Raw genomic sequence first — 24344 nt, forward strand, 5'->3', positions numbered from 1 at the left:
AGTCTTCCTGTAATTCTGATGTTTCAGTTTCTATTTCCACATTATCCTTTAAAGTTGATTCATCAGCCTTAGAAATATAAACATGGGATATTTTTATTGAGAACCTAATGTAGAGAAATTACCAAGACCAGTGCCAAGGTTTTTGAAGGACCTCAGAAGTAAAATTGGACTAGTAGATATCACAGTCATTCCAGGGAGTTCTCTGGAGAACTCAGGAACTGTGATTGATACATTCCACTTGGATTACAGGAGAACTGGTAGAATCTGACTAATGGGAAGATCACTGAGTTTTTAAAGCTGTATTTTGTTTTTGCAACTGTAAGTATTAAACTCTAAACAAAAATTGAAGGTCATCCCAGCTATATCACACACATTAAGGAAAAGATAGCATACTTTTTCTAAGGCAAAATCGTTCCTAATTAAACTGCTGGATGTATTTTAGGTAAATAAATACGTAGACAGGGCAGGAGCATCAGAAATGATTTATTAGGGATTCTTAAATGTCTTTTGTAAGGTTGTACAATAAAGCTTCAGTCTTACCGATCACAAGAGCCTAATTAGACTTTATATTAATGTGCTTTGAATATATGTTTAGTTTAGTGTGCCAGTGTAAATGATTAATATGCACTGAATTTTGTGTGTTTTTACATTCCAAAAAAAACTTTTATTCTCTGAAAGTCTTTATTGAAACATTTGATCACAAACATGACTCCCAGTAAAAACTGTGGGGTTGATATAGTTACTATATGATCTCCATCATGCTTTTGCATTTACCAAAAAGCAAATAATTAATATCACTACCTTCCAGACATTGCCTTGTTTGGTTCGAATGTGCAGTAAGGAGAGGTTACTAGAGGAGAGAGTTGAAGGAGCTGAGACACTCGCCTATCTGATTGAACCAGATGTTGAGCTACAGAGAATTGCTAGCATTACTGATCACCTCATTGCCATGCTTGCTGATTATTTCAAGTATCCCAGCTCTGTGAGTGCCATCACTGATATTAAAAGGGTATGTTCTCTTTTCCTTTTCAGCAGCTCAAGAGAGGAATTTTTAAAAAGATTTTCTTACTGTTCACTACTTTTGAACCAATTGATAATTAATAGTTCAGAGCCCTTTTAAATAAAGAAATCTTTTAGTAACGTAGATGATGTCACTTTATGAGTTTTGAATCCAGTTTGTTTCATGTTTATTGTCAGAAGTTTTTTTAATAAGGAGATAATCAGAAAATTGCATCCCAAATTCCCAGCTAACCCCAAAATAGTGGGGTCTCTAAGCTGGTTATTGACATTATATCAACATCATCTAATGCTATTGAAAGTCCCAGAATCAGCTTTGTCACTATATTCTCATTCTTTAGGACAAGGGTAATCTTTTGTTCCAGGCGACTGAGTGGCTTTATTTTACTCTCCGCCACTGTCTTTTTCTTTTGCTACCTTTTCTTCTAATTTTTGCCATCTCTTCTTTCTTTTCTGCAGTTTCAAACTGTGCTTTGGGCCTGCTAGTGACAGCTAAAGCACCATCTAACCTCTAGTTTGAGACCATCAAGGACCAAATTGTGCTAACTTTTTCTCAAACTATAAGTTCCTCAGAATAGGTAGATATTCTTTTTGGCTTTGTTTTTCTCAACGTGTTTGTCATATCCACTTCTCTAAGCATGAGAGATAAATATTCTGTTAGAGAAAGTTTATTTAAGGAGGTCATGGTGTAGAGAGCATTGCCTCCTAAATAGTAACCAGTACTGTTTCACAAATGTGACTGTATTTTTGATGCCACTGGTCCCAATGGTAAATTTTTTTAAAACTATTCTCTTGACCTCTCCCATGCCCCTGAATTCCAAAAAACTTCATCCAGTAGGCAACTGTTCATTTGGCATTTAACACTGAAAATAAAACAAACTATTGAGGGTATAACTTTTCTCTACCTCAGAAAGGGCCTAAAATAACTTCCATTGATATTTGTATTAATGTACACTGCCCTTTATGTATTAAAGTTATGTGCCTGCTCTTCCTTCAGCAGTATTGTTTTTCTAGTAGAAGTGATAGGTTATATTGAAGCAGCTGCCTTGTCTGTTTTCCCTCTGGCTACTTGCTCACTGACACAGTAACTCAAAGTACAAAGACATATGAGCAAGTCCTAACTACAGCCTCCTGAACACCCTTAGCTGACCATGGCAGCAAGGCAAATAGAACACTTTGATGGACATGAGAGTGAGGAAACATAGTTACAAGAACGTCTAGCTTACACATGTGCAAAACATTTAACTAGTATATAGAAGATTATCCCTTTTCTTAGGGTTTTTCCATTTTATTTCCATCACAGTAAAACTGGAATAATAATAACTTTTTTTTAAATCTCCTAAACTTGAATATTAGTTTGTTTTGTCATCTTTATTTTTGATGATGGATTATCCAGTGGTTTCTGACATACAAGTATAGGTACTAGACCCATAAGAGAGACTTTTTTACATGTTAATAAATGTCTGATTTTCATTGTATTTTAGTCCAAGTCAATATTCTAATAAATGTTATGACTGGAAAGTAGTTAAGACATAAGAATAGATATTTTAGAACTTACACATCAAAATGAGTGTCATATATTGGGAGGTTCCTCCCATAAACCATCAGTACCTGCTTTGATCAAAATATTTGGGGAGCTACTCTTAATAATTGCCTTCAGAACCCAACTGAGTTTTAGTTTTTTACTGTGGAGTTTTTGTTGTTGTTGTTGTTACTCTAAATGATGTTACCCAGTTGGATTTCCCCCACTTCACACACCAGTGACAGTTAACTTAAAACTCTCTTAGTCGATGAAAATATGTTATTATTGTCAGGGTTTTCTTGCTAGTGTGCCATTCAGTTCTTTAGGAATGTTCAAAAGAGGGTCTCAGAATATTGTGAACACCACCTATATCTTTGCATAAGGGTGAACCTTTCCAAGGCAACTCATTTGGAAAAAGTTGTAATCATTTGGATAAGTTATATCTCTTAGTTATAAAATTATTTACTTTACTGATATGCCTTATATATTTACTGGTTCATATTTAGTCACTGAAAGTGTCCTGAGAACACGGTTCTCTTTTATTTTTATGGTAGTTTGGTGATAAATCAGGTATATGGAAGAATTGATAACTGAGAAAGCCAGTTATGCATATGAAAAGATAGCATTAATTGTTTCATACCAGTAAGTAATTTTAATAAATTTATCCCAAAAAAGCCCCCTGAACATAATTCTCAGATAGCTGTAATAGGTAGTAATGGTTACCACGGTCTGTTGTTTATTAAGCATTTTTACAAAGGTTTTCCTGCTTCTAAAAGCTTTTTAAATACTGAAATTTGGTTAGCACTATTAAAGTTTAGGAAAACCTTCTAAAGATACTGTTGCAGCAGCACTCAAGGTATCAGCTGTATTCCGGGGTTAGAAAGGCCTGAGTGTGCCATTTTTTTTGTTTTGTTTTGTTTTAATTTAATTAATTAATTAGTTGCAGCATGTGCCCTGACCAGGGATCGAACCCAGGGCCCCTGCATTGGGAGTGTGGAATCTTAGCCACTGGACCACCAGGGAAGTTCTTGTGCCGTGTTTTTTGAGAGCATTTCAAAGAGTTGGTGGGAAATTCCCTGGTGGTCCAGGGACTCTGTGCTTCCACTGCAGGGGACACGGGTTCGATCCCTGGCTGGGAAGCTAAGATCTCGTGTGCCGCGTGGCACAGCCAAAAAAAAAAAAGAGCTGGTGCTAGCAAGCACCAGTGCCACTAAAGCTACCATCTAGAAACACTGAATTTTTAAGGCTCAAAGGTTCACAAAGATTTTTCATATACCAGTGTCACATTTTAGACAGAAGCAGACTGCAAGAATTCCAGGTCATGTTGACACAGACACAGCAAGGTCTCAGTCATATGTGAGCAGAAACCCAAAATAACCAGCACTGATACGTTAATAGTTGTTAAAACATATTTTTTCTTCAACTCTACTTTATTAGTTTTATCGAAAATTTAATTTGTGGACTGGGTTGGAACGTATCGTTTTTTCCCTCCCATAGCTTGATCATGACTTAAAGCATGCTCACGAACTTCGCCAGGCTGCATTCAAGCTCTATGCCTCTCTCGGAGCAAACGATGAAGACATCCGGAAGAAGGTGAGTCTGGGAGAGGGGCGTCCCCCAGTCCTGACAGCCAGCAGGCAGGGAGTGACGTCAACCTGAAAGTCGTGGTGAAGAGCACTAACAGTGACTGTTTGAATATAATAAAACAGAGTGACTAAAGGCATAATTGAAGAATGAATGGGACCCGGATTTGGGGGGTTGTTTGTTTGTTTTTAGAACATAGAGTGGCATGGCCGTGCTGGAATGACAAATAACTGGCGTGCTTTGTTGTGTCATTAATATGGATTATTGTGTTGCACATTTTTGCATGTGTTCTGATAAAAATCAATTCTAGCACTGTGAAGCTTCAGACACCTTGAAAGACCTAACACTAGAATTGTAAATGTTATTTATGGAAATACTTTCCAATGCCATTGAGAAGTTCAAATCTCTATTGTATATTGTTCTTTGATATGTGGCTTAGTTATGTTTTGATTTTTTTTTGCTACTGTGCAAGTTCGATGTGAATAAAATCTTTGTGGAATAATGATTTTATGTTTAGTGAGTGGTCATCTGAATTTTCCAGCTCCCAAAAAATGTGTCACTGCTATAGCACCTTATGTTATTACAGCCTAGTCCAACACTGAGCTCATGTTCTTTATGAGAATAGTTCTAAGCAGGGAGTAAAGTATTGTGGTAAGCTCTGATCTGGCTCCCTCCACAAACCAAAAGCCTGGAGCTTACTACTCAAAAAAAACCCTGTATAATCTAATAAATTATAAACAAGGCTTTTAGGAACATCAGTAAATTAATTCATATGTTCTGTCTTGATGAGCCATAGCAGAGAGAGCAAATTGTGTATTATTTACTGAATGTGGCAGTTTACTAAATCTCCCCATCTTGCATTGGTATTTTAAGGAGCCCTGTGAGAGAAATCACAAAGTATTGGGACTTTAACATGATTTAGAGAAGTACTTTGGGCTTGTAGAAAGAGAAGTATGGAATTAACTGTAGGTTTATTGAAATAAATTGTACCATTCTTGGAGAAAATTGAAATTAATAGCAGTAAGATGAGTAAGATTAGATATGTAAGTAGCTTTGCTTTAAAATCAGTGCAGAAAACACAACTAAGCCGAATGTTTTCCAGGTACCTCAATTTAGTTCAGTTAACAAGATGTTTTTGACTTGAAGTGTTCTAGTAAATATCTATGAAAATCCTTTTTGACACCTCTAAGCTTTCATTTGTAAAATGTTACTTGAAGGCAAACATACTAGTGATATGATTTTCCCTATGTCTAATCATGATTTATGAATGTTGTTGTTCATATGTTTCATTCAGTTTAGGTACATGGTGTATTGCAAGGGAAGAGGCTTTTATGGCAATTCATATAGATAAAACATTTTTTAAAAATTGACATGGACTGTATAACTTAAACCATCCCCAAACAAATCATTATGTATTTATTAGGGCCCAATGGAAAGAGGAGAGGTATTTTACCCAGTCTTTTAGTTGAAGAAGGCCATGCCATGGACTGAAAGGGAGATAGATAGATGGACCAGAATGGGGGAAAATAGGATGTCCATTTGTACTTCTTTGTACTTTTTTGTTAATAAACTATTGTTTTGGAATTAATGACTTTAACTTGTGATATCATGTTCTAGAAATATAACGTAACAGTCTGATGATCAGTAGTCTATTAAAACTTGTATTTATAATGTGTATAATTTCCTGGTAAGGCTAATCCTGATAATTTCTGTAGAAAGATAACAAATAAAGAATAAGTTATAATTATTATAGTTTTTTGTGTGTGCTGAAGAAAAGATACTATAGTATGCCTATGTAATGGGGATTATATAGAGTTTTTAGGAACATATTTAATTTCTGGGAAATCAAGTGAATAATTTATAGTTCATAGCAACTACTGAAGAGAGAATTGTAAATTGGAAAATATAAAGTAATTTTGTGATAAAATCTGCGTGAAAACGGTTCTTAGGAGTGGAGAATTTTTATTTTCAGTGTATAAAAATGATAAATGTTAACTCTTCCTTTGAATGCGTTTATTTCTATTCTATTTTTGTTGAAATAATTATTTGGATAGATTTTTATTTACTTTCTCCATGAAATATTTATTTACCTTTTACACTTCTGCCTTAACTTTGATTGTATTTCTTTTTTTGGTGTAGATTCTTAAAGTACAATGTTTATTATTGTTTTATTTTTAATGCAATTTTTATACTTGCCAAGATGGAATTTCAGTTTACTGAGTTGATGAGTGGACAATCTCTGAAAGAAATTTCAAAGACTATAGACCTATTTCCACCCCATCCCTCACCCCACCCCCCAGCCAAACAAAAAGGCTTATTTATTCCAGGATAAAAGTATGAAATGTTCAGTTGGTCTGCCCTTTAAATTGAAAATGGTAATGTAATTCAGTAAATATAGGAAGTAACATATATCCCATTGCCCTATTATGACCAGTTAAGGGAATGAGGCAGAATGAATAGAAAACTAAAGCAAAGAGATAGAGACAGTGAGAGGTATACACAGCAGTAAAGGAGAAAGATACAAGCCTCCTCTCTTCATGGAATTATGGCTCTATCTTATTGCTTGTAAAGACTGCAAAAGGCCTGCTGTGATTTCATTTCTTAATAGCTTCTCTCTGGGCCACACAAAATTAAGCTGAAGACTGAATATGACCTGTAGGTCAGAGATTTACCACTCCTGCTTTGAAGCAGTGTTAGTGTGTTCTCATTAAAAGAAACCAACTGTATAACAAACAGTCCCTGGAACCTAATAAGCAGTCAATAAATATTGTGGAGTGGATACAGAGAGATGAATATAGAAATGAAAATGCAGAAATCATACACAGAGTGATATTTCCCTTAATACACCTAGATCTTTCTGTATCCTTCTGTGCAGAGCAAAGTTGGTATCCTAATTCCTAGCTTGGCATCCTTTATCACTCTGTGGCATATCTACAAATTTCCTGATTTCCTGTGGTGTCCTGTCAGTGAAAGGGTGGAAAGAGTCCTGCGGTGAAAGTGGAAAACATTACCATTGGCTGTGACATGAAAAGGGAGAAGAAGCCCAAGAAAAGATGAAGGACCACTCACCTTGGCAACAGATGTGGCCTGGCCATATTAAACTTAGAATAATTCAAGGATTTTGGTTAGGGAAAGCAAGGGCAGAGCAGGAGTTAAGAGCTTGGTGAAAGAAGGGTCCAGAGCACATTAGCAGTAACTGCACTGACAGCAATGCCAGGTAAAAATTAGCTGTAATCTCTGCCATGGGGAAAGTCTGCAGTTTCTAACAGTAGTCTTTACCACCTAGTAATGCTGATTAAGAAGCATAAGTTCAGTTAATGGGGCAGTAACAAAGAAGTTAAGACAACTAACAAATTATTTTAAGTACTGGCATCTCAGTCAAAACCCCAGTCAGTTGGCTAAGTCATGCAGAGGCAGCAGTGGCAAATTACAGCAGTCCTGTAATTGTGAGGCCCATTGTTTTATAACAAAGAATTGCTTTTTTGAAGACCATCACTTGATTGGCACCTGTTGATTGTCAATTAGGTTGGAAATTTAAAAGGATGGTCTCTCTTTTACTTTCTTCAAGGAGCTTGTAGAATTTATCAGAAATAGCTAGGAAGTGTAAATTGAGGAAAATTAGAAATTTAAAATATAAATTAAAATTGAAGGAAATTAATAAACTTAACAGGACGTTATTTTTAATAAAAATAAAACATTTTACAAATGTAGTACTTATTGTAGCCTTTGCTCCTTTGAGATATCTGACTAATGGAGCTTTTCAGAAAGCCTTCCTCTTGGATTTTGAGTACTTACATTTTAGCTGGAGATCCCTTTTGAGGAACTAGAATGTAAGCTCCATGAGGGCAGGGATTTTTTATATTTTGTTCCTCACTGTATTCCCAGCATCTACAATACTATGGGGTGCGTAGTTGGCACTTACCAATATTTGAAGAATGAATGGGTGAATGGAAAAAATGAATGGACAAATGAATATTTGAACTCTATTGCAAAATTGCATTGTTAAGCACCATTAATTGTGTTATATATGGGCCTCTGCATTAAGAACTTTCATAACTTTGCTAGCAATTTTACAGGTATGTGAAGAGAGGAGATTTAAAATAGAGGAAACCTACATCTGATCACATAGGCAAGGGGTTTCACTATACTAGCATAGAGAAAATGTAGGAAATTCCCATTTTCAAGAGGCAGACAATACCAAGGGCGTGTCTTCTACTTCTTTGATGTAGGTCAAAGAGAACATGTTTTATGGTATGGTACTTGTTTAATTTTGAAATAATTTTTACCATTATTTCTTAGTTGTTTTCCTTTTTAAATGTATGATTTTTAAAAATTTATAACATTCACAAGTGTGAATCTGGACCAGTTTTTTTCCCCTAGGGATAAAAGTATGATTTGGTTTATAGAAATTAGACCGACTGTCAGGAATCAACCTATCCTATAAAGTGATATACACCTGTATAAAATATTCTCAATGAATGTCAGATTTTTATGAAAATCATAATTAGTGAAGGTCAGTAATTTAATTCAATTTTACATAGATTGATTGAACTGCCTACATTGTATAAACAATGTCAGAAGGGTGGAGGGAGGGGGAAAACAGTAAGGTGAGATAAAGAGGAATAAAGACACAGCCTTACTACTCAGCATTTATAATAAAACCTCAGTACATCTGAGGAAAGTAAGGAATGGCCAGTAAGAATTTGCTAGGGGCTCAAAGAATTACTTGGAACCAATTAAAATGGATATGGTGATATCAGTGGAGCAGTCCTTGAATCACTTTGGAAATTAATAATTTAATATTTTCTAAATGCCTTTTATATCTTCAAGAATTGATAACATAAAATCTTAAGGTTTTACTCCCTGGCGAGGGCAGGGGGGTGCCTGTGGAACAGTCACAGTGGTGTGTACATGATGTATGTGAAGAAGGTAGCAAAGTGTGAGATGTTTTTTTCTTTTTAAACTGAACAATTTTTTTTTTCCTGGGCAATTTTTTTGAGAAGTACAGGGAGAAAAAAATAAGAAAAGAAAAGGAAAACAAAGAAGAATGAGAATTTTTCTACTCTCTTTTTCCTAGCAAAGGAAGTTATATCTACAGGGACATTGTGAGGATGAGCTCTCTAATGTATTGAAAATGTTTAGCATGGTGCCTGTAGGTGCTCAGTAAATCGAAGCATTTATTAGACTATCTTAAATAACTTCATTGGAAGATTAAAAATAAATATATATTTTTAAGTATTGGGAGAAAAGCTGAACAGTGTTGGGGCATAAATAAAGAAGGTTTACAGTGAAAACAGTGATTTTATGCTATAAATTTCCAAGACTACTAGTTATTCCTTCTAGTAAAAAGAATATTTATACTTCAGAAGCATCAGCTCTTTTTTTTAGTTTATCTCTTATTAAAATGACAAGATGTCTTCTTACTCTTACAATTATATTTTTAAATATATTTAAAATACTTGTTTTCAAAACTCTTTGTTGCTATAGCATACCCTCTGAAGCACCAAATGTAATATTGCTTTTCTTGGAGTTAAATAGAATATACAATATAAATCAATAATTTGTTAGTATCATAAGTAGTAGATGTCTTGAGAAAAGTAAGGAGGCCAAATTCTGTCTAATGTTGTTTATCTAAGTATTACTTATTACTGTCTGTGGTTGCCATAGATGTCATTTCTCCAAAGGGTCATCATTCATATGAAACCATATCTCAAATACATGTGTTCAAATTTTGAACAAATGTAAATCTTCTATGTTTTAGAAGTTACACGATTTTAAAGTATATTTGTAAATTTAGGTCAGTTTTTCTTAATATCTTTCTGCTATCTCTTAAACTTGATAAGCACTTCACTTTGAACATTTTAATCATTTGTTATTGCTTGATTTTATTACTAGTTGGTCTTCTGTGTAACAGTATAATTGTACCATGAATTTATATTTTAAAACATTTTGTGAAGTTCAGTAATTCTAAATGATCATTTCAAAGGTACACTGTCAAAATTCTGTATTTGTCTCTGCTGTGAAATCAGGCAGATGCAAAAAATTCTTTCTGAGCCTTAGTCTACATGTTGAAACAAATGCCTTGAACATTTTGAAGGTTTTCGACGGTACCACAGAAGTAGCACCCTTCAGGACTTGGTTCTGCTACTGAATAACAACAAATTCATTCAGAATTCAGAATTCCTTGACTTAATCTGTGGTTAAATTGTTAGTTATCGTCTGAAAGCTAATCTACCAAAGAATTTTAAATGAACTCTGCAACACTGATTCATGATGGTAAGTATTTTTAAAGAGTTCACCATGACAGGACCAGGTTTTGCCACTTGCCCACAGTATTGAGACCCTTGGCCTTCAGCATACTGAAAGAAGCAAACCTGGGAGTGATAATGCTATATACAGAATAGAGGTATTTATAAAATCAAGTAATGAACTTATATTTCAGAGTTTCATTAAGTGGAGACATAAAATTGAGTGTTTTACTGTTATTTGTGGTATTGTAGTTGCATAAATCATTGAATTATACTTCTTGTTTTTTTTTAAATAGGAAGTACAGATTGATTGTTTCATTAGTTATTTACAATCTAAGACAGGTGATTATAAACCAAGAAATGGGCTAAAATGTGGTCTATATTAGATCTGTAGAACTAAAATTAGTGACTTAGTTGGATTTTCAAGAATTTTCTATCTGGAAATGAATGAAATGTTTGGGATGATAAAATTTGTGGAGTAGTAGACCTTGAGAAGATTGAGTTTGTGATGAAGAACCAGAACCAGTGCTACACTCTTTCCTGTGATTAAAATGCTAGCACAGGAGTCAGCAAACTATATCCTGTGGGTACTTATTACCTATGTAATTATCCTGTAGCGTGTGAGCTAAAAATGGTTTTTGCATTTTTAAATGGTTGGAGGAAGAAAACCGAAAGAAGAAGAATATTTCCTGACATGTGAAAAGTAAATTAAATTCAAATTTGTGTCCATAAAGTTTTTCTCTCTTTATCTTTTTTCAACTTTATTGAGATATAATTGACAAAACGTCTATCAAGTTTTTATTGGAATATAGCCACGTTGATTTGTTTATGTGTTTGCCTGTGTCTGTTTTGCACTAGTGGCAGGTTGAGATGTTGGCTGCACAATCACAAGGCCCACAAAGCCTAAACTAAAATATTTACCATCTGGCCCTTTGCAGAAAAACTTTGCCCGCCCTGTGCGAAAACTGCATAGCTTAAACAGAAACGACCATAAACCAGTTTGACGAAAAACTGCATTTCCCATTTGCCTCTTCGCACTGAACTACAGAAAGAAATGGGACCCTACCAAAGCCCAGGATCGGGGTGGGGCGCGGAGATCAGTTGTCTGACTTCCTGAAAGAGAGGCATTATCAAATGTTGACAGTATAACACTGTCACTGGATTCTTTCCTATATGCTGATTCCCTTGTTTGAATGATTTTGGCATGTGACAGAACCCAGACAAATTGGGTAATAACTATGACTTTTGGTTATGGTAGGATAACCAAAAGATTATCTGTGTATTAGATTAGATTAGTGTATTGATCTGTGTATTAGATTAGATTCTGTGTATTGATTAGCAGAGTTGCCAGAATAAGATTTTTCACCATGCCAATGAGAAAAATTAAGATCCAGTTGCCTTATTAAGCAAATATCCATTCAGCCTTTGCTATATACAAAGCCTTGTGTTAGGTGGTATGGGGGCATGTAAAAGGCATGTAATTAAGTATTTACATCAAGAGATAATCTGTTTGGGAAATGAAATTTAACAGAACTACCATTTATTGAGCACTTACTGTGTGCTGGGCACTGTGCTGATAATCAGCGTTAGCACATTATCTCCCTTAAACCTTATACAACCTTGTAAGATAGCTATTGCAGATCAGGAAACAAGTAATTTGACCAAGACCACACAGCTAATAAGTGATAGCCCGTGCATCGTGTCCCAGTCTCTCTGACTCCAAAGCCTATGCTGTTAACCTCTTCATTACTTTACTCATGTAGAATTAAATGCCATTACTAGAGCCAAATTATGATACGAAATGGCGAGAAGTGTCACTGGAGAATGTGTGATAGTCTGAATTAGTGCTATGAATTCAGAAAACTTAATAGTTTGTATTAATTGGTTGCAAAATATCAGATTCAGAAAATGTGTCTTTTCTCTCACACAGTTTTTGGTACAAAGTAGATAATGAGATGCTTTAATCATGTCCATTTATTCATCTGGCATTTATGATACACCTCCTCCTTCGTGCCCAGGAATGAAGCAGAAGACTAGTGTGTACTTGTGGGAGCTTACAATTTAAAGCAGCTAAGGAATGAGACACTAAATTGCTGTGTAGTAATTCCAGGGCCTTGGGTGTATGTAAAAAGTCTCATCTGCATTGAAAGCCGGTTTTGCCGCGATCCACCCAAATATGATTAAAATAAGGCTGTAATTGAAGTCCATTTATATACTATAAAGAAGTTTACTTAAAAGCATTCTTACCTTTTCCTTCCAAGGTATTAAGGAATGAAAGATCTCCATATCTGTTTTACTTCTGCATAATTGGAAATGTTTTTCTAAGTCCACTATCTTGACATGATTACACTGTAAATTAATGTTCTGGAAAGGAAGCATCCAGAATTAATGATGTCATTTCAGAATTTTATTTTGTAGACAGCTTCCTTATGGAGTAGATTTAAACTTGAGGCAGCATTTTGAAATCTTTTAGTAGTTATCTCTTATCAAGCTGTAATGTTCATAACTGGAATATAAGCTCCATAAAAGCAGTATTTGGTAGATACTATGCTTGTATTTATTGAGTAAATTGTGTATGTCTGGACAATAGAATTCAGCCAGCCAACCCGTAGGATAATTAAGACTACAGGTCTTACACAAAACTGTGGCGTGCACAGCTTTGTGTAGGGTAGGGGCTGAGCGGGGCCACTGTGTTGCACAGTTCTTAGGGCAGTGCATCATTCAGATCCCTGGCAAACAGTAAGAGATGGAAGGGAAGTTTCTAGTTCTGTTGTTTGAATAGTCACTTATAATGGGTTTATTTATGTGCTAAAATAAAAGTGTAAATCAGCAGCTGTTTAGGTTCTATTCTGCCGTAAAGCTAATGGTTGAACTTTAAAAATTGAACTCTTATGTGTAGAGAAATATTTTTTTGATAGAGGAAGTGTTGATTTATTTTTAGACATTATAAGTATTTCTCACACACTGTGTTTGTATTTTTGGTTTTAGGAGGACAGGTCGGGCCAAGAGAGTTCTCTCACTTTTCCCTAAAGTGTAGAAAGGTTTAGAACTTTGAGTTTTTCTTCTAAGCATTTAACATAAATGAAGTTTCCCAGCTATTAAGAAGGTAAAAAGGTCCTGAGGTAGAAATTACAAAATACCACTTAAAGAGGCTTAAAAGCAAGAATGAAATATAGAAGCTTAAAAACAGGCCCACCCTAAGAACCCCCTCCTCTTTGTCCTCCACTTCTAAAGTGAAGTGATAACTGCTCCCAGGCTTAGACCTGCAGGTGAGCTTAGATGTTAATTTAGTTCAGTGCCTTCAAGAGAAAGGACCAAAAGGAGGCCCTGCAGATCAACTCTTATGATGTTTTGTTTTTCATTTTCCCTGGCTAAGATGTTACAGAAAAACCCAAACGAAGTTTTGGGCCAACCCAGTATTTCTCCCAACCCCCTGTCTCCCAAGATTGTGGAGTTAGAGAAGTCTGGTATGAATGTGGATGTAAAGAGCAATAGAAGACTGAGAGAAGGGAAGAAATGCTTTGTAAAATGTTTGCTGAGACTCCAGAATACAATGTTTTGATCAGTAGTCTGTCCTAAGAGAAGCTGTGATCTTTTAGGGAAAAAAAAAAAAAAAAGAGCCTCTGGTAAAAACTACCTTTTTTTTTTTTTTTTTTTTTGGCCGTACGCGGGCCTCTCACTGTTGTGGTCTCTCCCGTTGCGGAGCACAGGCTCCGGACGCGCAGGCTCAGCGGCCATGGCTCACGAGCCCAGCTGCTCCACGGCATCTGGAATCTTCCTGGACCGGGGCACGAACCTGTGTCCCCTGCATCGGCAGGCAGACTCTCAACCACTGCACCACCAGGGAAGCCCTACCCTTTATTTTTTAAATATTTACTAGAGTAAAATGTCAGAAATCTTAAATTGGAGCAGTGGCAAAGATATGACATAGGATAGGCTGTGGTTGGGAAAACCTGCAGTTCTCATCCAGAGCAGATGGGGCTTGTGGCCTGAGAACAGTGGGATATTAGTTCTCTTTAGGTGGTATCTGCTGAAGCTAGATCCTGATTTTAGAATGGAGATCAGATTATAAGGGAATTGAATTTAAAAGTCAGTGGAACTCACTCTGGTGGTTTCTTCACAGTGTTTTCTTAACTTCTCTTCATTGACTTGCATCCTCTCTGACCTTTGGCGTTTATACTCCAACCCAAGCTGAATGGTTGATTTGTCATTTTTCTCTCTTGTAAGTCCTGTGAGTTGTGCCTTTTCTTTTTTCCTTGTCAGTCCAGTTTATTAATGATAACCTCTCTTGCCTTTTATAGTATATGCTTATCTTTTTTGGCCTAGGATGTCAGTATATAATATGTAGTTCGCACAGCACTGCTGACTTTTTAAGTTTTCTTCTTTCCTCATTTTCAAATTCAGGCCTCAACTTAGTTACTAAGGCTAAGCAAAAATCTTATCCTTAAGTGCAGTGAGTAGAAAGGACCTCACACTGGAAGTAAGAAAACCAGGTGGAGCCCCAGCTCTGCCTCAGATTTGCCTAGAGAACCTGGACCAGTGACTTAATATTTCTGAATTTCAAAGACCTCATTGTCAACTAAAGAAGGTGGATGAGTTTATTTCTAAGACCTCTGTAGATTTTAACATTATTCAACTAAAAATTAACAGCCGTAAATGGATTTAGTTCTTTCAGAGAGTTGTATCTGCTGCCATTAACGCCATGCAGAAGAATGCAGAAAGCGGATTGGTTTCCCAGTTGAACTTGTTTAGGAGCAAGCACTGCAGCTGCCCTTGCTTGATTCATGAAAGGCCATGTGCTCTTGGGGGTTTTTGTTTGTTTGTTTTGTTTTGTTTTAATAAAGGGCACATGGCATGAGGATGTACTCAGGAATTATAAATATTAAGTACTCAAGCATTTCCATGATATGCATGGCAGCATATCCTTAAGTATTCTGTGGCAAAATCAGAATGGTCACATCCTAAAACCTAGGAGAGTTGGTTTTCCATTTTTAAGGATAGATCCCTCCCCAGTCCCTTACCAATGCTACTCAGTCTACCAGATCAGCTGGCTGTACATGTTTATCTCACTCTAGTGTTTACTTTGTTATCTCTTAACCCTTCTCCTTCCTCCCAGCCTCTACCTCATTTCCAAAGCCAGTCGACTGCACTGTCATCCGATCTTGTGTTCATAGGGCTCATCTTTAAAAAAGATAAGTTAGATGAGGGGCTGGACCTTAAGTAAGTGGCCCCAAGTAGGAAAGACGCAAGTGTGTGCCCTGAGACCCATCTACATTGACACTTATGAAACTGAAGCACTGCCATCTACAGCTAACAGGTTCAGGGCTCTTGTAGATCCTTTTTCCGTGCCACACCTACTCTTTCTTCCTGACCTCCTTGTGCTACACTCTGCTTGACTGCTTAGTCCTTGCTGCTTTAACTAGACTTTCTGGATTTGGTACCTTATCATCTTAGATCTTAGATGGCTGCCTCTCCTGACTTACAAAGTTTGATTCCAAGTCTTCACTCTCTGGAGAGTTCTGTCTTGTTATCCTCTGTTGGAACTCTTTCTAGGAACCTTTCACAAAAGCCCCTTTGGAATTAAATTGTGTTTGCCTGGCCATTGTGCACATTAGCATAAGTAATTGACATTAAGAAAATCCAACTCCCTTGACTCCGAGCCCACCTGCTTTGAATTGTCTGAGAAGTTTGGTGACACCACTAAGAATCTGCCTGGTTTCACTTTCCACATCTTCTGCTTGATCTGGTTTCATCACAGTTCAGAGTCCACACTGAAGTTTGTAGTACCTGGAAAATGCTTCATCCTGGGTCTTGCTGGAAGAATAGCCGTGTCTTGTCTTTCTGTTTGTTTATTTGTTTTAACTCTGTAATCCTTCAGTTCTTCAGTTTTCTGAGGAAGAGATGGTATATGACTTGGCCACAACTTAATTATGGATCCACTAGTGCTCATGGAGGGCTAGGGAATTCCCTTTTAAGCTAAGGCCACCTTTATCTTGTTAACATTCCCATGTGTGCCATGAACCTCTGCCTTAGGATTATCTGGGCTCTGCATTTTCCCCATGACCCTCTAAGCTGACTCCCCTTCTCTCCCCGAGGCTGTAGGGATCTCCTGTCCCGAGACAGGGGCCTCAGATGCTGTTCCAGTAGATCTTCATCTACTCCTACAAGAGCTGCAATGTCAGAGACAGAAAGCTTAGCAAAAGCATGTAGTTATGAAGACACCAGCAGAGAGGTCCACAGCACCTAGTCCATTGGCCTAAAGTGTGGTCAGTTTAGGGTACAGCATACCTTGTGGGATTTAATTCTGTAGTCAAATGTACAAACCAGTCCTCTAAAAGAGCAGAGAGAGAGAGATGGCTCCTCCACTCTGAGGATTCAGGCCACTACTGATATTCCTCCCGGCCAGGCACAGTGTCTGTGTATTCTCTCTCTCTCTGTCTCTCTCTTTTAAAGCAGATTCAACAAGCTATGCCGCAGGGTATATTTGCTGAGCTATGGCTGAGGAATCTCCAACAAGAATCATGAGGCACAACAACTTCAAGCCCCGCTTGGCATTGCTCTTATATCCTGGAAGGACCTAAAGATCCTTTGTGGGGGCTAGGACTTGGCTGTCCGTTATTATCAAGGCTTTACAGCACGGTACTGGGGTCGTTGAAAATGTGTTTTGTTGTACTTGGCTTTCCAAGCCCAGATCTGAGAAGCTACCTAGTGCTCTGTTAGACCTTCATGTGGGTCAGAGGGCTATGGCAGCAGCCACTGCCAGTTCCTTCCCAGCTGACCTGAAAACTTTTTCTGTGGATTTGATTCCAAACCTCTCCCTACCTCCTAATCACATTTTTATCCTCATTTTGCTTAGTGTACTCACTGTAATTCTCCTTTTATCCCTGCATAGGCACTCTCAGTAGCCTCAAGGCTACAATTGCGGTTAGATCATGTTGCTCATTCACGTAGCCTCTTAGGATACTCTTCTGGATTAGAATCCTAGATTCATTTCACATTCTGATTTTGCATCATTTTCACCCACTTGCTCCCTGACTGATATCTTGATGGAGAAAGTAGATCAGACACTCAAGTAGTGTGCTTTCTGGAAACCTAGTAGCGTTACTGAAGTTCCTCCATGACGAATTTAGTTGCAAATCTTGGCCTCCTACTGCAGATATTTTGATAGACTATGACCTGTAGTCCGAAGGGAATATACTTCCAGATAGTCCTACTGTTTTATATCCTAAATCAGGAGAAAAGTTTTCCAGCCACCTATAGCTATCCTCCAGCCCAAAGTGTCAGCCACCACACCTCCAAGAAACGAGAGAAAGCTCAAAGCTCCACTCTATGTTGCAGTGACTGACCACTAACATAGTTCTCCAGTGTCCTCTGGCCTGAGCCAGAACATTCTCTGGTAAGGTCATTAATGGCCACTTCCCAGCCTATAGTAAAACTCCCATTCTTGACAATGGATGCTTTCCCTACTTAGCTTATGTGCTTATTTCACTCTGTTTGCCTTAAGCCCGATGGCCTGTGTCAGCTCTTTCTGACATGGATTCAAGTGGCATAGCACTTGAATAGTTAATTGCACTTGCTTGTTCAACACTGTAAGTTTGGTGGGAACAAGGGCTCTGTCTCCCGCATTGTATCTTCCAGTTTTAAAACCATGCCTAGCACTCAGTGGACACTCAGATATTTGCTGAATAGGTGAATGCGGGTATGTAAATAGGAGCTGTGCCCTGTTTGCCCTTCCTTGCCTAATCCCTGATTTTGTCCCCCTGTCCTGCACTATCTCCAGTCTCTTCTAACCAGCCTTGCTTCCCGTGTCACTTCTGAACAACATGATAGTTTTGCCCAAACAGACTAACACAATTTTTATTTACCTGACTGCAAAGAATTGGAGGTAAAATAATCATTGCTCTATCCTCTCATTTTACTGAAGGCCCAGAGAGGTCAATTGAGTTGCTCAGAAGCATAGAGCGAGTCTATATGCCTACATGATTGCTACACCTGTCCTGTGCCTTGACAGATTTACATCTTTGGTTAGATGTGGCCGGTCAATATTATCCAGAAGTCTCTTTCAAGTCTTTCCCATGCCCAGGTTTCTTAAGCACCAGAAGCCAGTCTAATAGTATTTCTCAGTTCTTGGAGAGTAATCATGTGTCCCTGTCTCTGCCCCAGCCCCCATCACTTTATTTTCTGATAATGTAGTTACACTCAGTACAGGCAGCTGTTTCTCCCAAGTTATCCCTTCTTATTCTCAAGTAAAATTTATTTCCCAAGCCACTGGGAAGGAGCTTTCAGACTTCTGCATCTAGCTATCCAGTGCCTAAGACTTTTGCCCCAAGTTTTAATTTCCTTCCCATGCTAAAGGTCCTGGTTTGGCCTTGTCTTTTTCAAGAACAGTGGCTAGTCCTTGACTGAAGTAACCTGTCAGTCAACCAGTCTTTGACAGTTGCTGTAGCACAAAAGATTAGATAACTTGGAAAACACTATAATCCCAAACAAATAGTAATAAGGTCCTAACTAGTTTATTGGACTGAGAGTGGTAAAGAAATGAACATAAGGTGTACAGTGCAAAATCACTTGATTGGGTATTCAGGAAGAGATGGAGTCAAAAGTAACACAAATATAGTGCCTGGGTGACTGGGAGAATAATAACAGTATCAGAGCGACAGACAGACAGATGTAGGGAAAGGGCAGGCTTAGGGAGGGAAGATAAACTCAGTATGGGACATAATGAGTTAGACGTTCCACCAAACATTGTGGAACTTACGTTTGTGTTTAGCAGGCAGTTGGAAATATGAAGCTAGAGGTCAGGAAAGAGAATTACCCATATCAAGCTGATTTTGATGTCACAACAGTGTCATTTAAGTAGAGTAAGGATGAACAGAGCTTTGGGACACATGTCCATTTAAGGAGGGGAAGGGGTGAGAGGTCTGTAGCTTAAAGAGGTTAATGTTTGGGCACTTACGTCTTTTAAATAGGAGTGGGAGTGGGAGGTGGGGCAGGCTGAGGAAGAGGATCCAGTGGCGTGGGGCAGAGTAAAGATGCAAGAAAGAGGGGTGGGGGAGGGGGCAGGGATTTGAGCTGTAAGTACCCAGCTTCAACAATACGGGAGTGAAGAAGAGAGGTATGGAGACACGTTAATGAGAAGGGGGAAGTTGAGGCAACTTGTGTCCCAGAAAGAAAGCAATGTCCCTGCAAAAATGAGGTGAGCTCAGAGGGACTGAGGGTGTGAGGGAGGTAGGAAGCATTAGAGGTAGGAGGTAAACATCCTAAGGAGTGTGGGAGTCTCCTGCAGGGGAGTGCAAGGCTGGCGGGCCCTCAGTGAGGACTCCACTGAGGGGGGATGGCGTACCCTGAGAGACCAGGCAGCCGGGTTTGGTGGTTTTTCTACTGTAATACCGGCAGTTTGGGATCTGAAGCAGGAATGAGTTGTGGGAGGACAGTGGAAAGGAATCTAATATGTGGAGTATCTGAGCAGGGCATCCAGGTGAGAAAGAAAGGCATATGAGGGTCCGATAGATAGGCAGACGTTCCGGGGCTGGAAGTGACAATGAGGACAGAGGGTGGATGTGCATAAAGGTAACGGTGAGATTAGGTTTGGTCTGGAGTGAGAAATAGATCAATATGTAAGTTTTCTTCAGCCACCTCGGAACCTGCAAATCACTATGTTTTTAAAAAATGACCATTCCTCCTGCCCTACAACTGCAGTGTGGTTCTCTGTTCCTAATAGTTGGTAATCTTCTCTCAGGCACTGTTCATTTCAACTCTGTTTTCTTCTCTTCCCATTCGGCTTGAACATCCTGAGATTTCTCACCCTCTCCTGTTCTGAGGTCAGCCTGTAACTCCTCTCATTTTAGTCTAGGGCAGTGACCCTCAACCTTGCCTGCACACTGGACTCTAACTGAGGAGCTTTTTAAAAAACTACAGGTGCCTAGGCCCCGCCACAGAGAATCTGATTTAATTGGCCTGGGACTTTGTTAAACTCCACAGGTGATCTTCCTACATGTTCCCCCAGCCAGGTGTTCTCCCAGGTGAAAGTAATGACTCCCATTAATGTGTTGCCCACACTGGGAACTACCTGATGAGCACAGGACTACTCTAACCAGGGCAGTGTTACAAGCATAGCTGAGCATAAGGACTCCAGAGTCAGATGCCTGGATTCCTGTCTCAGCTCCGTGATCCTAAGCAAACTCTGGATTATCTAGAATCTTCAATTTCCTAATGTGCTGATGAGGAATAATAATGCCTACAAAAGGCTTAAGTCACATAATGTAACATGCTTATTAGCACAATGCCTGGCACACAGAAGTACTCAACAAATAATAGTTGTTTTTGTTAATATTTGTGTTTTGATAGCATTAGCATTTTTTCTTAATATGCTATATTTCCGTAGGACCACACAAATTAAACTTAATTTCTTCCACACACTATTTTGTATCTATGCATTGTTTAATGAAGGAAAATCGTAGGCTATCTTGTTTTTAAATTTCAAAAAAATAATAAAGCTTCATGATTGTAACGATTACATGTAGCAGGACTTGGTGCTACAGTGAAAGTTGGCAAGGATTACTTTTCTAAATATTTAGCTTAATTTCCACTTGCTTGGGAGGAAAGTAGCCACAGGGTGGCTCTGTCAGAAACCCACAGATTTCTTTTCATAAGGGCTGAGTGTGGACCATGATTTTTCAAGAAACTCACTCTGGCAGGAGAAACTCTGGCAGGAACCTGCCCAATGGTAGTTCAGTCGTATCTTGCTTTTTCTCAATACTGTTTATGCAACACCTCTGCAATATTTATCACATGTAATTATTGTTTTAAGTGTCTTTAAAAATAAATGAAGAAACATAATCTGCCCATAAGCCTGTCATTCAGTCTGGCAGGTCCTTGGTGCGGTAGCCCTACCTTTCTGATGAGCTGCCTGCCCCCACTGCAGAATGGTTGTTCCAGAGGCAAAAACTCTTGCTGAAAACATTAACTTAAAATGGACATTAACATACTTGCATTTACAAGCAGTGAAGTTTGTCATCTTCGTGTTGTTATTTATGCAGCATTAACCTTTTTCTCCAGATCATTGAGACTGAAAATATGATGGACCGAATTGTGACTGGCTTGTCTGAGTCTAGTGTCAAGGTGCGGTTAGCTGCCGTCAGGTATGAGCTTTAAATGGCCTGAATAAAAATCCTTTGCCGTGTGTTTAACCTGTTTCCTTTCCGGACCTTCACCGAGTAAGCACAGAATCCAAATGTTACTTGAAAGTATTCTCAGGTGAATTCATACAGTGCGTAACACTATTTAACAGAGAAGCTAGCCTGAAAAGCCTGTGAAGTCCTGAAGTAGTTGAATTAACGATGTCTGTAGATAAACTTGAAGTGTATATTAGTAATTGTGCAATGCCAAGCAGTGTGTTTGAAAAGTAAAAGTTTCGGCTTCTTGTGAAGCTAATTTTGATTATTCTTTGTAGATGTTTGCACAGTTTATCTAGATCTGTGCAGCAGCTTCGAACCAGTTTCCAGGATCACGCCGTGTGGAAACCTTTAATGAAGGTAAGAAGAAAGCAGCAAGTCCACACCTATTCCCACCGAGCCTTTAGTGTGCGAGGTAGCTGACAGCACTCTCTGGTCTAGGAGTGTGTCTGATTTTTATGTTAAAGCGTTTTGAACATTTATCTCCTCAGATGTGATGTTTTAAGCCTCTTTAGAACGTGCAGAATGTATTTCTGAGGTCAGCATCTCGTGTGTGACAGGGGAAGTACATGCCTGGCTTTCTTTCATCAAATGAAACTCTAGTTACTCATCTGATCTCCCTGTGTGTCTCGTATTACACTTTAGACTTATATCCAGAGTCATCTTTGTAATTTTTAGTTATAAAAAAGAAAGGAATCAGCCATTTACAGATATAACCTGCTCTTAGTCTTTTGGCAATCCCTGGATATTTTTTAAAACAATTATTACTTCTTGTCTCTCTATTCCAGAATGACTTCTTTGTTAAGACCTAAAGGTCTTTCCTTGAGGGCCAAAAAAAAAAAAGAAAAAGGTGGTTTAGGTCAAATAATTATCTGAATTGAGACTTAGAATATGCACAGGTTGCTACTAATAATGTTATCCCTGATACAGTATAGAACCACGGGTCAACTTAGTCTCACCACCTTTTTTTCTTTTTTTTAAGTAACTATACACCTTGCATTTAATCAACAGATTTATTTGTTTAAGCTTTTGGTTTTTTGTTTTGCTTTTTAGTATCTACTGTGAAAGCCTCTGGGCACAGTAAGTCTACCAAAACTTTTTACTGCAGAGCTCTTGCCCCCAGCTTAAAGCCTCAGGTTATAATAGAGGCATAAGTATGGTAGAAATAGTTGGGGGAGGCTTCAGGCAGGAAGATTACAAAGTAGCTTTGAATGCAAAAGGAAGCCAGGAGGATTTTCCAGAGAGGAGTAGCGTGAACAGAAACATTACGCTCTCCTTAGTAAAGGGATTTTACTGTTGCCACTCTTGCTTGTTCTTAGATTGCACCTTTTTCATAGCAGCTTAATCTTGATTTATTGATTCTGTCCATTCAAAACAATTTTCTTAAACATATCACTTTAACTTTTTTTTTTTTTTGGCTGCGTTGGGTCTCCGTTGCTGTGTGGGGGCTTTCTCTAGTTGCAGCGAGCGGGGGCTACTCTTTGTTGCGGTGCACAGGCTTCTCACTGCGGTGGCTTCTCTTGTTGCGGAGCACGGGCTCTAGGCGCGTGGGCTTTAGCAGTTGTGGCACGTGGGCTCCAGTAGTTGTGGCACGTGGGCTCAGTAGTTGTGGTTTGCGGGCTCTAGAGCACAGGCTGAGTAGTTGTGGCGTGCGGGCTTAGTTGCTCCGCGACATGTGGGATCTTCCCGGACCAGAGCTTGAACCCGTGTGCCCTGCATTGGCAGGCGGATTCTTAACCACCGTGCCACCAGGGAAGTCCCCATTCAAGATTTTTAAAAGTGCTCTCCTGTTTCCCAAAATAACTGCCAAATATTTTCTCTGGAGCCATTTTCTCTGATTGCTCAGCTTGGTACCCCTCTCTCATATGAATCAGAAAGAAGCAACATATGGTTTTTGACTAGTTCTACCTGCACAAAGGTCTGGTGAGCAGTCTAAAAGGATTTTGAGCACTTGGTTACGTGTGGGTATAATTACTATCAAACTACTACTATGTTGCACATTTAAAGTATAGTATTAAAAGCCTGGAAGTAAATGAGTGATTTATTTCAGATACTTTTAGGTGTCTCTTAGTTCAGAGGCTGTTTGCATGTCTATTGATTCTTTTTCCCCTTTGCTTTTCCATGTTTTTAAATGTTGGTTAGCAAACCACAAGAGAGCAGACATTTGATTTTAGCTAAAACTTTTATTTGTGATTATTTTTTGTTCTTATTTTGGTGAAATTCTGTTTGGTCAGTGTTAGATGTCAACTTCTGAATTTCACATGTTATATCTTATACTGTAGTGAGTAAATGCTTTTAAGAATTTCATAGAATCTTTTCTGTTTTAATTTATTATGTAATTTGAAAATGAAACTTACAAAAGCAGATTAAGCTCTAAAACAGTAAATAATACTTTAAAAAGTGAATCATGTCAAGCAAAGCAACTTTTTAAAACAAGTAATAGCCATTTATTAATGTTTCTTTTAAAAGTTACACATTTTTAAAGTCATTTTTTTCTTCTTAACAAAACACAGAATGCCCCTCCCCAAAAAATACCCTGCTCTGAATTCATATGATTGCAAATTCCCCAGCACATAGACCAGAAACAAAGCAACTTTTTAAAAGCCTTGATAGGCGCTCACTTATTTCAGTCAATGATTCTAAGTAGTATAATTTTGGAAAATGATTATTTGTCTTAATTCAAAAGCATTCATTGAGCACCCACTTTGTGCAATGCCATTTAGTTGATACAGGCCTGGATAAATTAGACTATAGATATTATTATAGATTATTCCTTCAAGAAGCTTAAATTTGTTAGTA

At 38.1% G+C, this 24344-nt stretch overlaps 1 protein-coding gene across 5 annotated transcripts in view; it reads left to right on the forward strand.

Annotated features, from left to right (window-relative positions):
- The window catches only part of ARMC8 (armadillo repeat containing 8), a 107455-nt gene that overhangs the window by 54111 nt on the left and 29000 nt on the right, over positions 1–24344 (forward strand). For 4 of the 5 annotated variants that reach the window (XR_003429727.1, XM_027091712.1, XM_027091713.1 and 1 more), the window contains 4 exons: positions 809–1009; positions 4037–4132; positions 21430–21512; positions 21824–21905. Coding sequence is in view for 4 of the 5 variants with exons in the window: in XM_027091712.1 (XP_026947513.1) it covers positions 809–1009; positions 4037–4132; positions 21430–21512; positions 21824–21905 (462 nt within the window). In the remaining variant the exon portion in view is untranslated. The remainder of the gene's footprint in view (positions 1–808; positions 1010–4036; positions 4133–21429; positions 21513–21823; positions 21906–24344) is intronic. The other variant, XM_027091715.1, reaches the window with a different exon arrangement.

Source organism: Aethalodelphis obliquidens, unplaced genomic scaffold (assembly GCF_003676395.1).
Source record: "Aethalodelphis obliquidens isolate GAN/ISIS:26980383/991018 unplaced genomic scaffold, ASM367639v1 scaffold72, whole genome shotgun sequence".
NCBI lineage: Eukaryota > Metazoa > Chordata > Mammalia > Artiodactyla > Delphinidae > Aethalodelphis > Aethalodelphis obliquidens.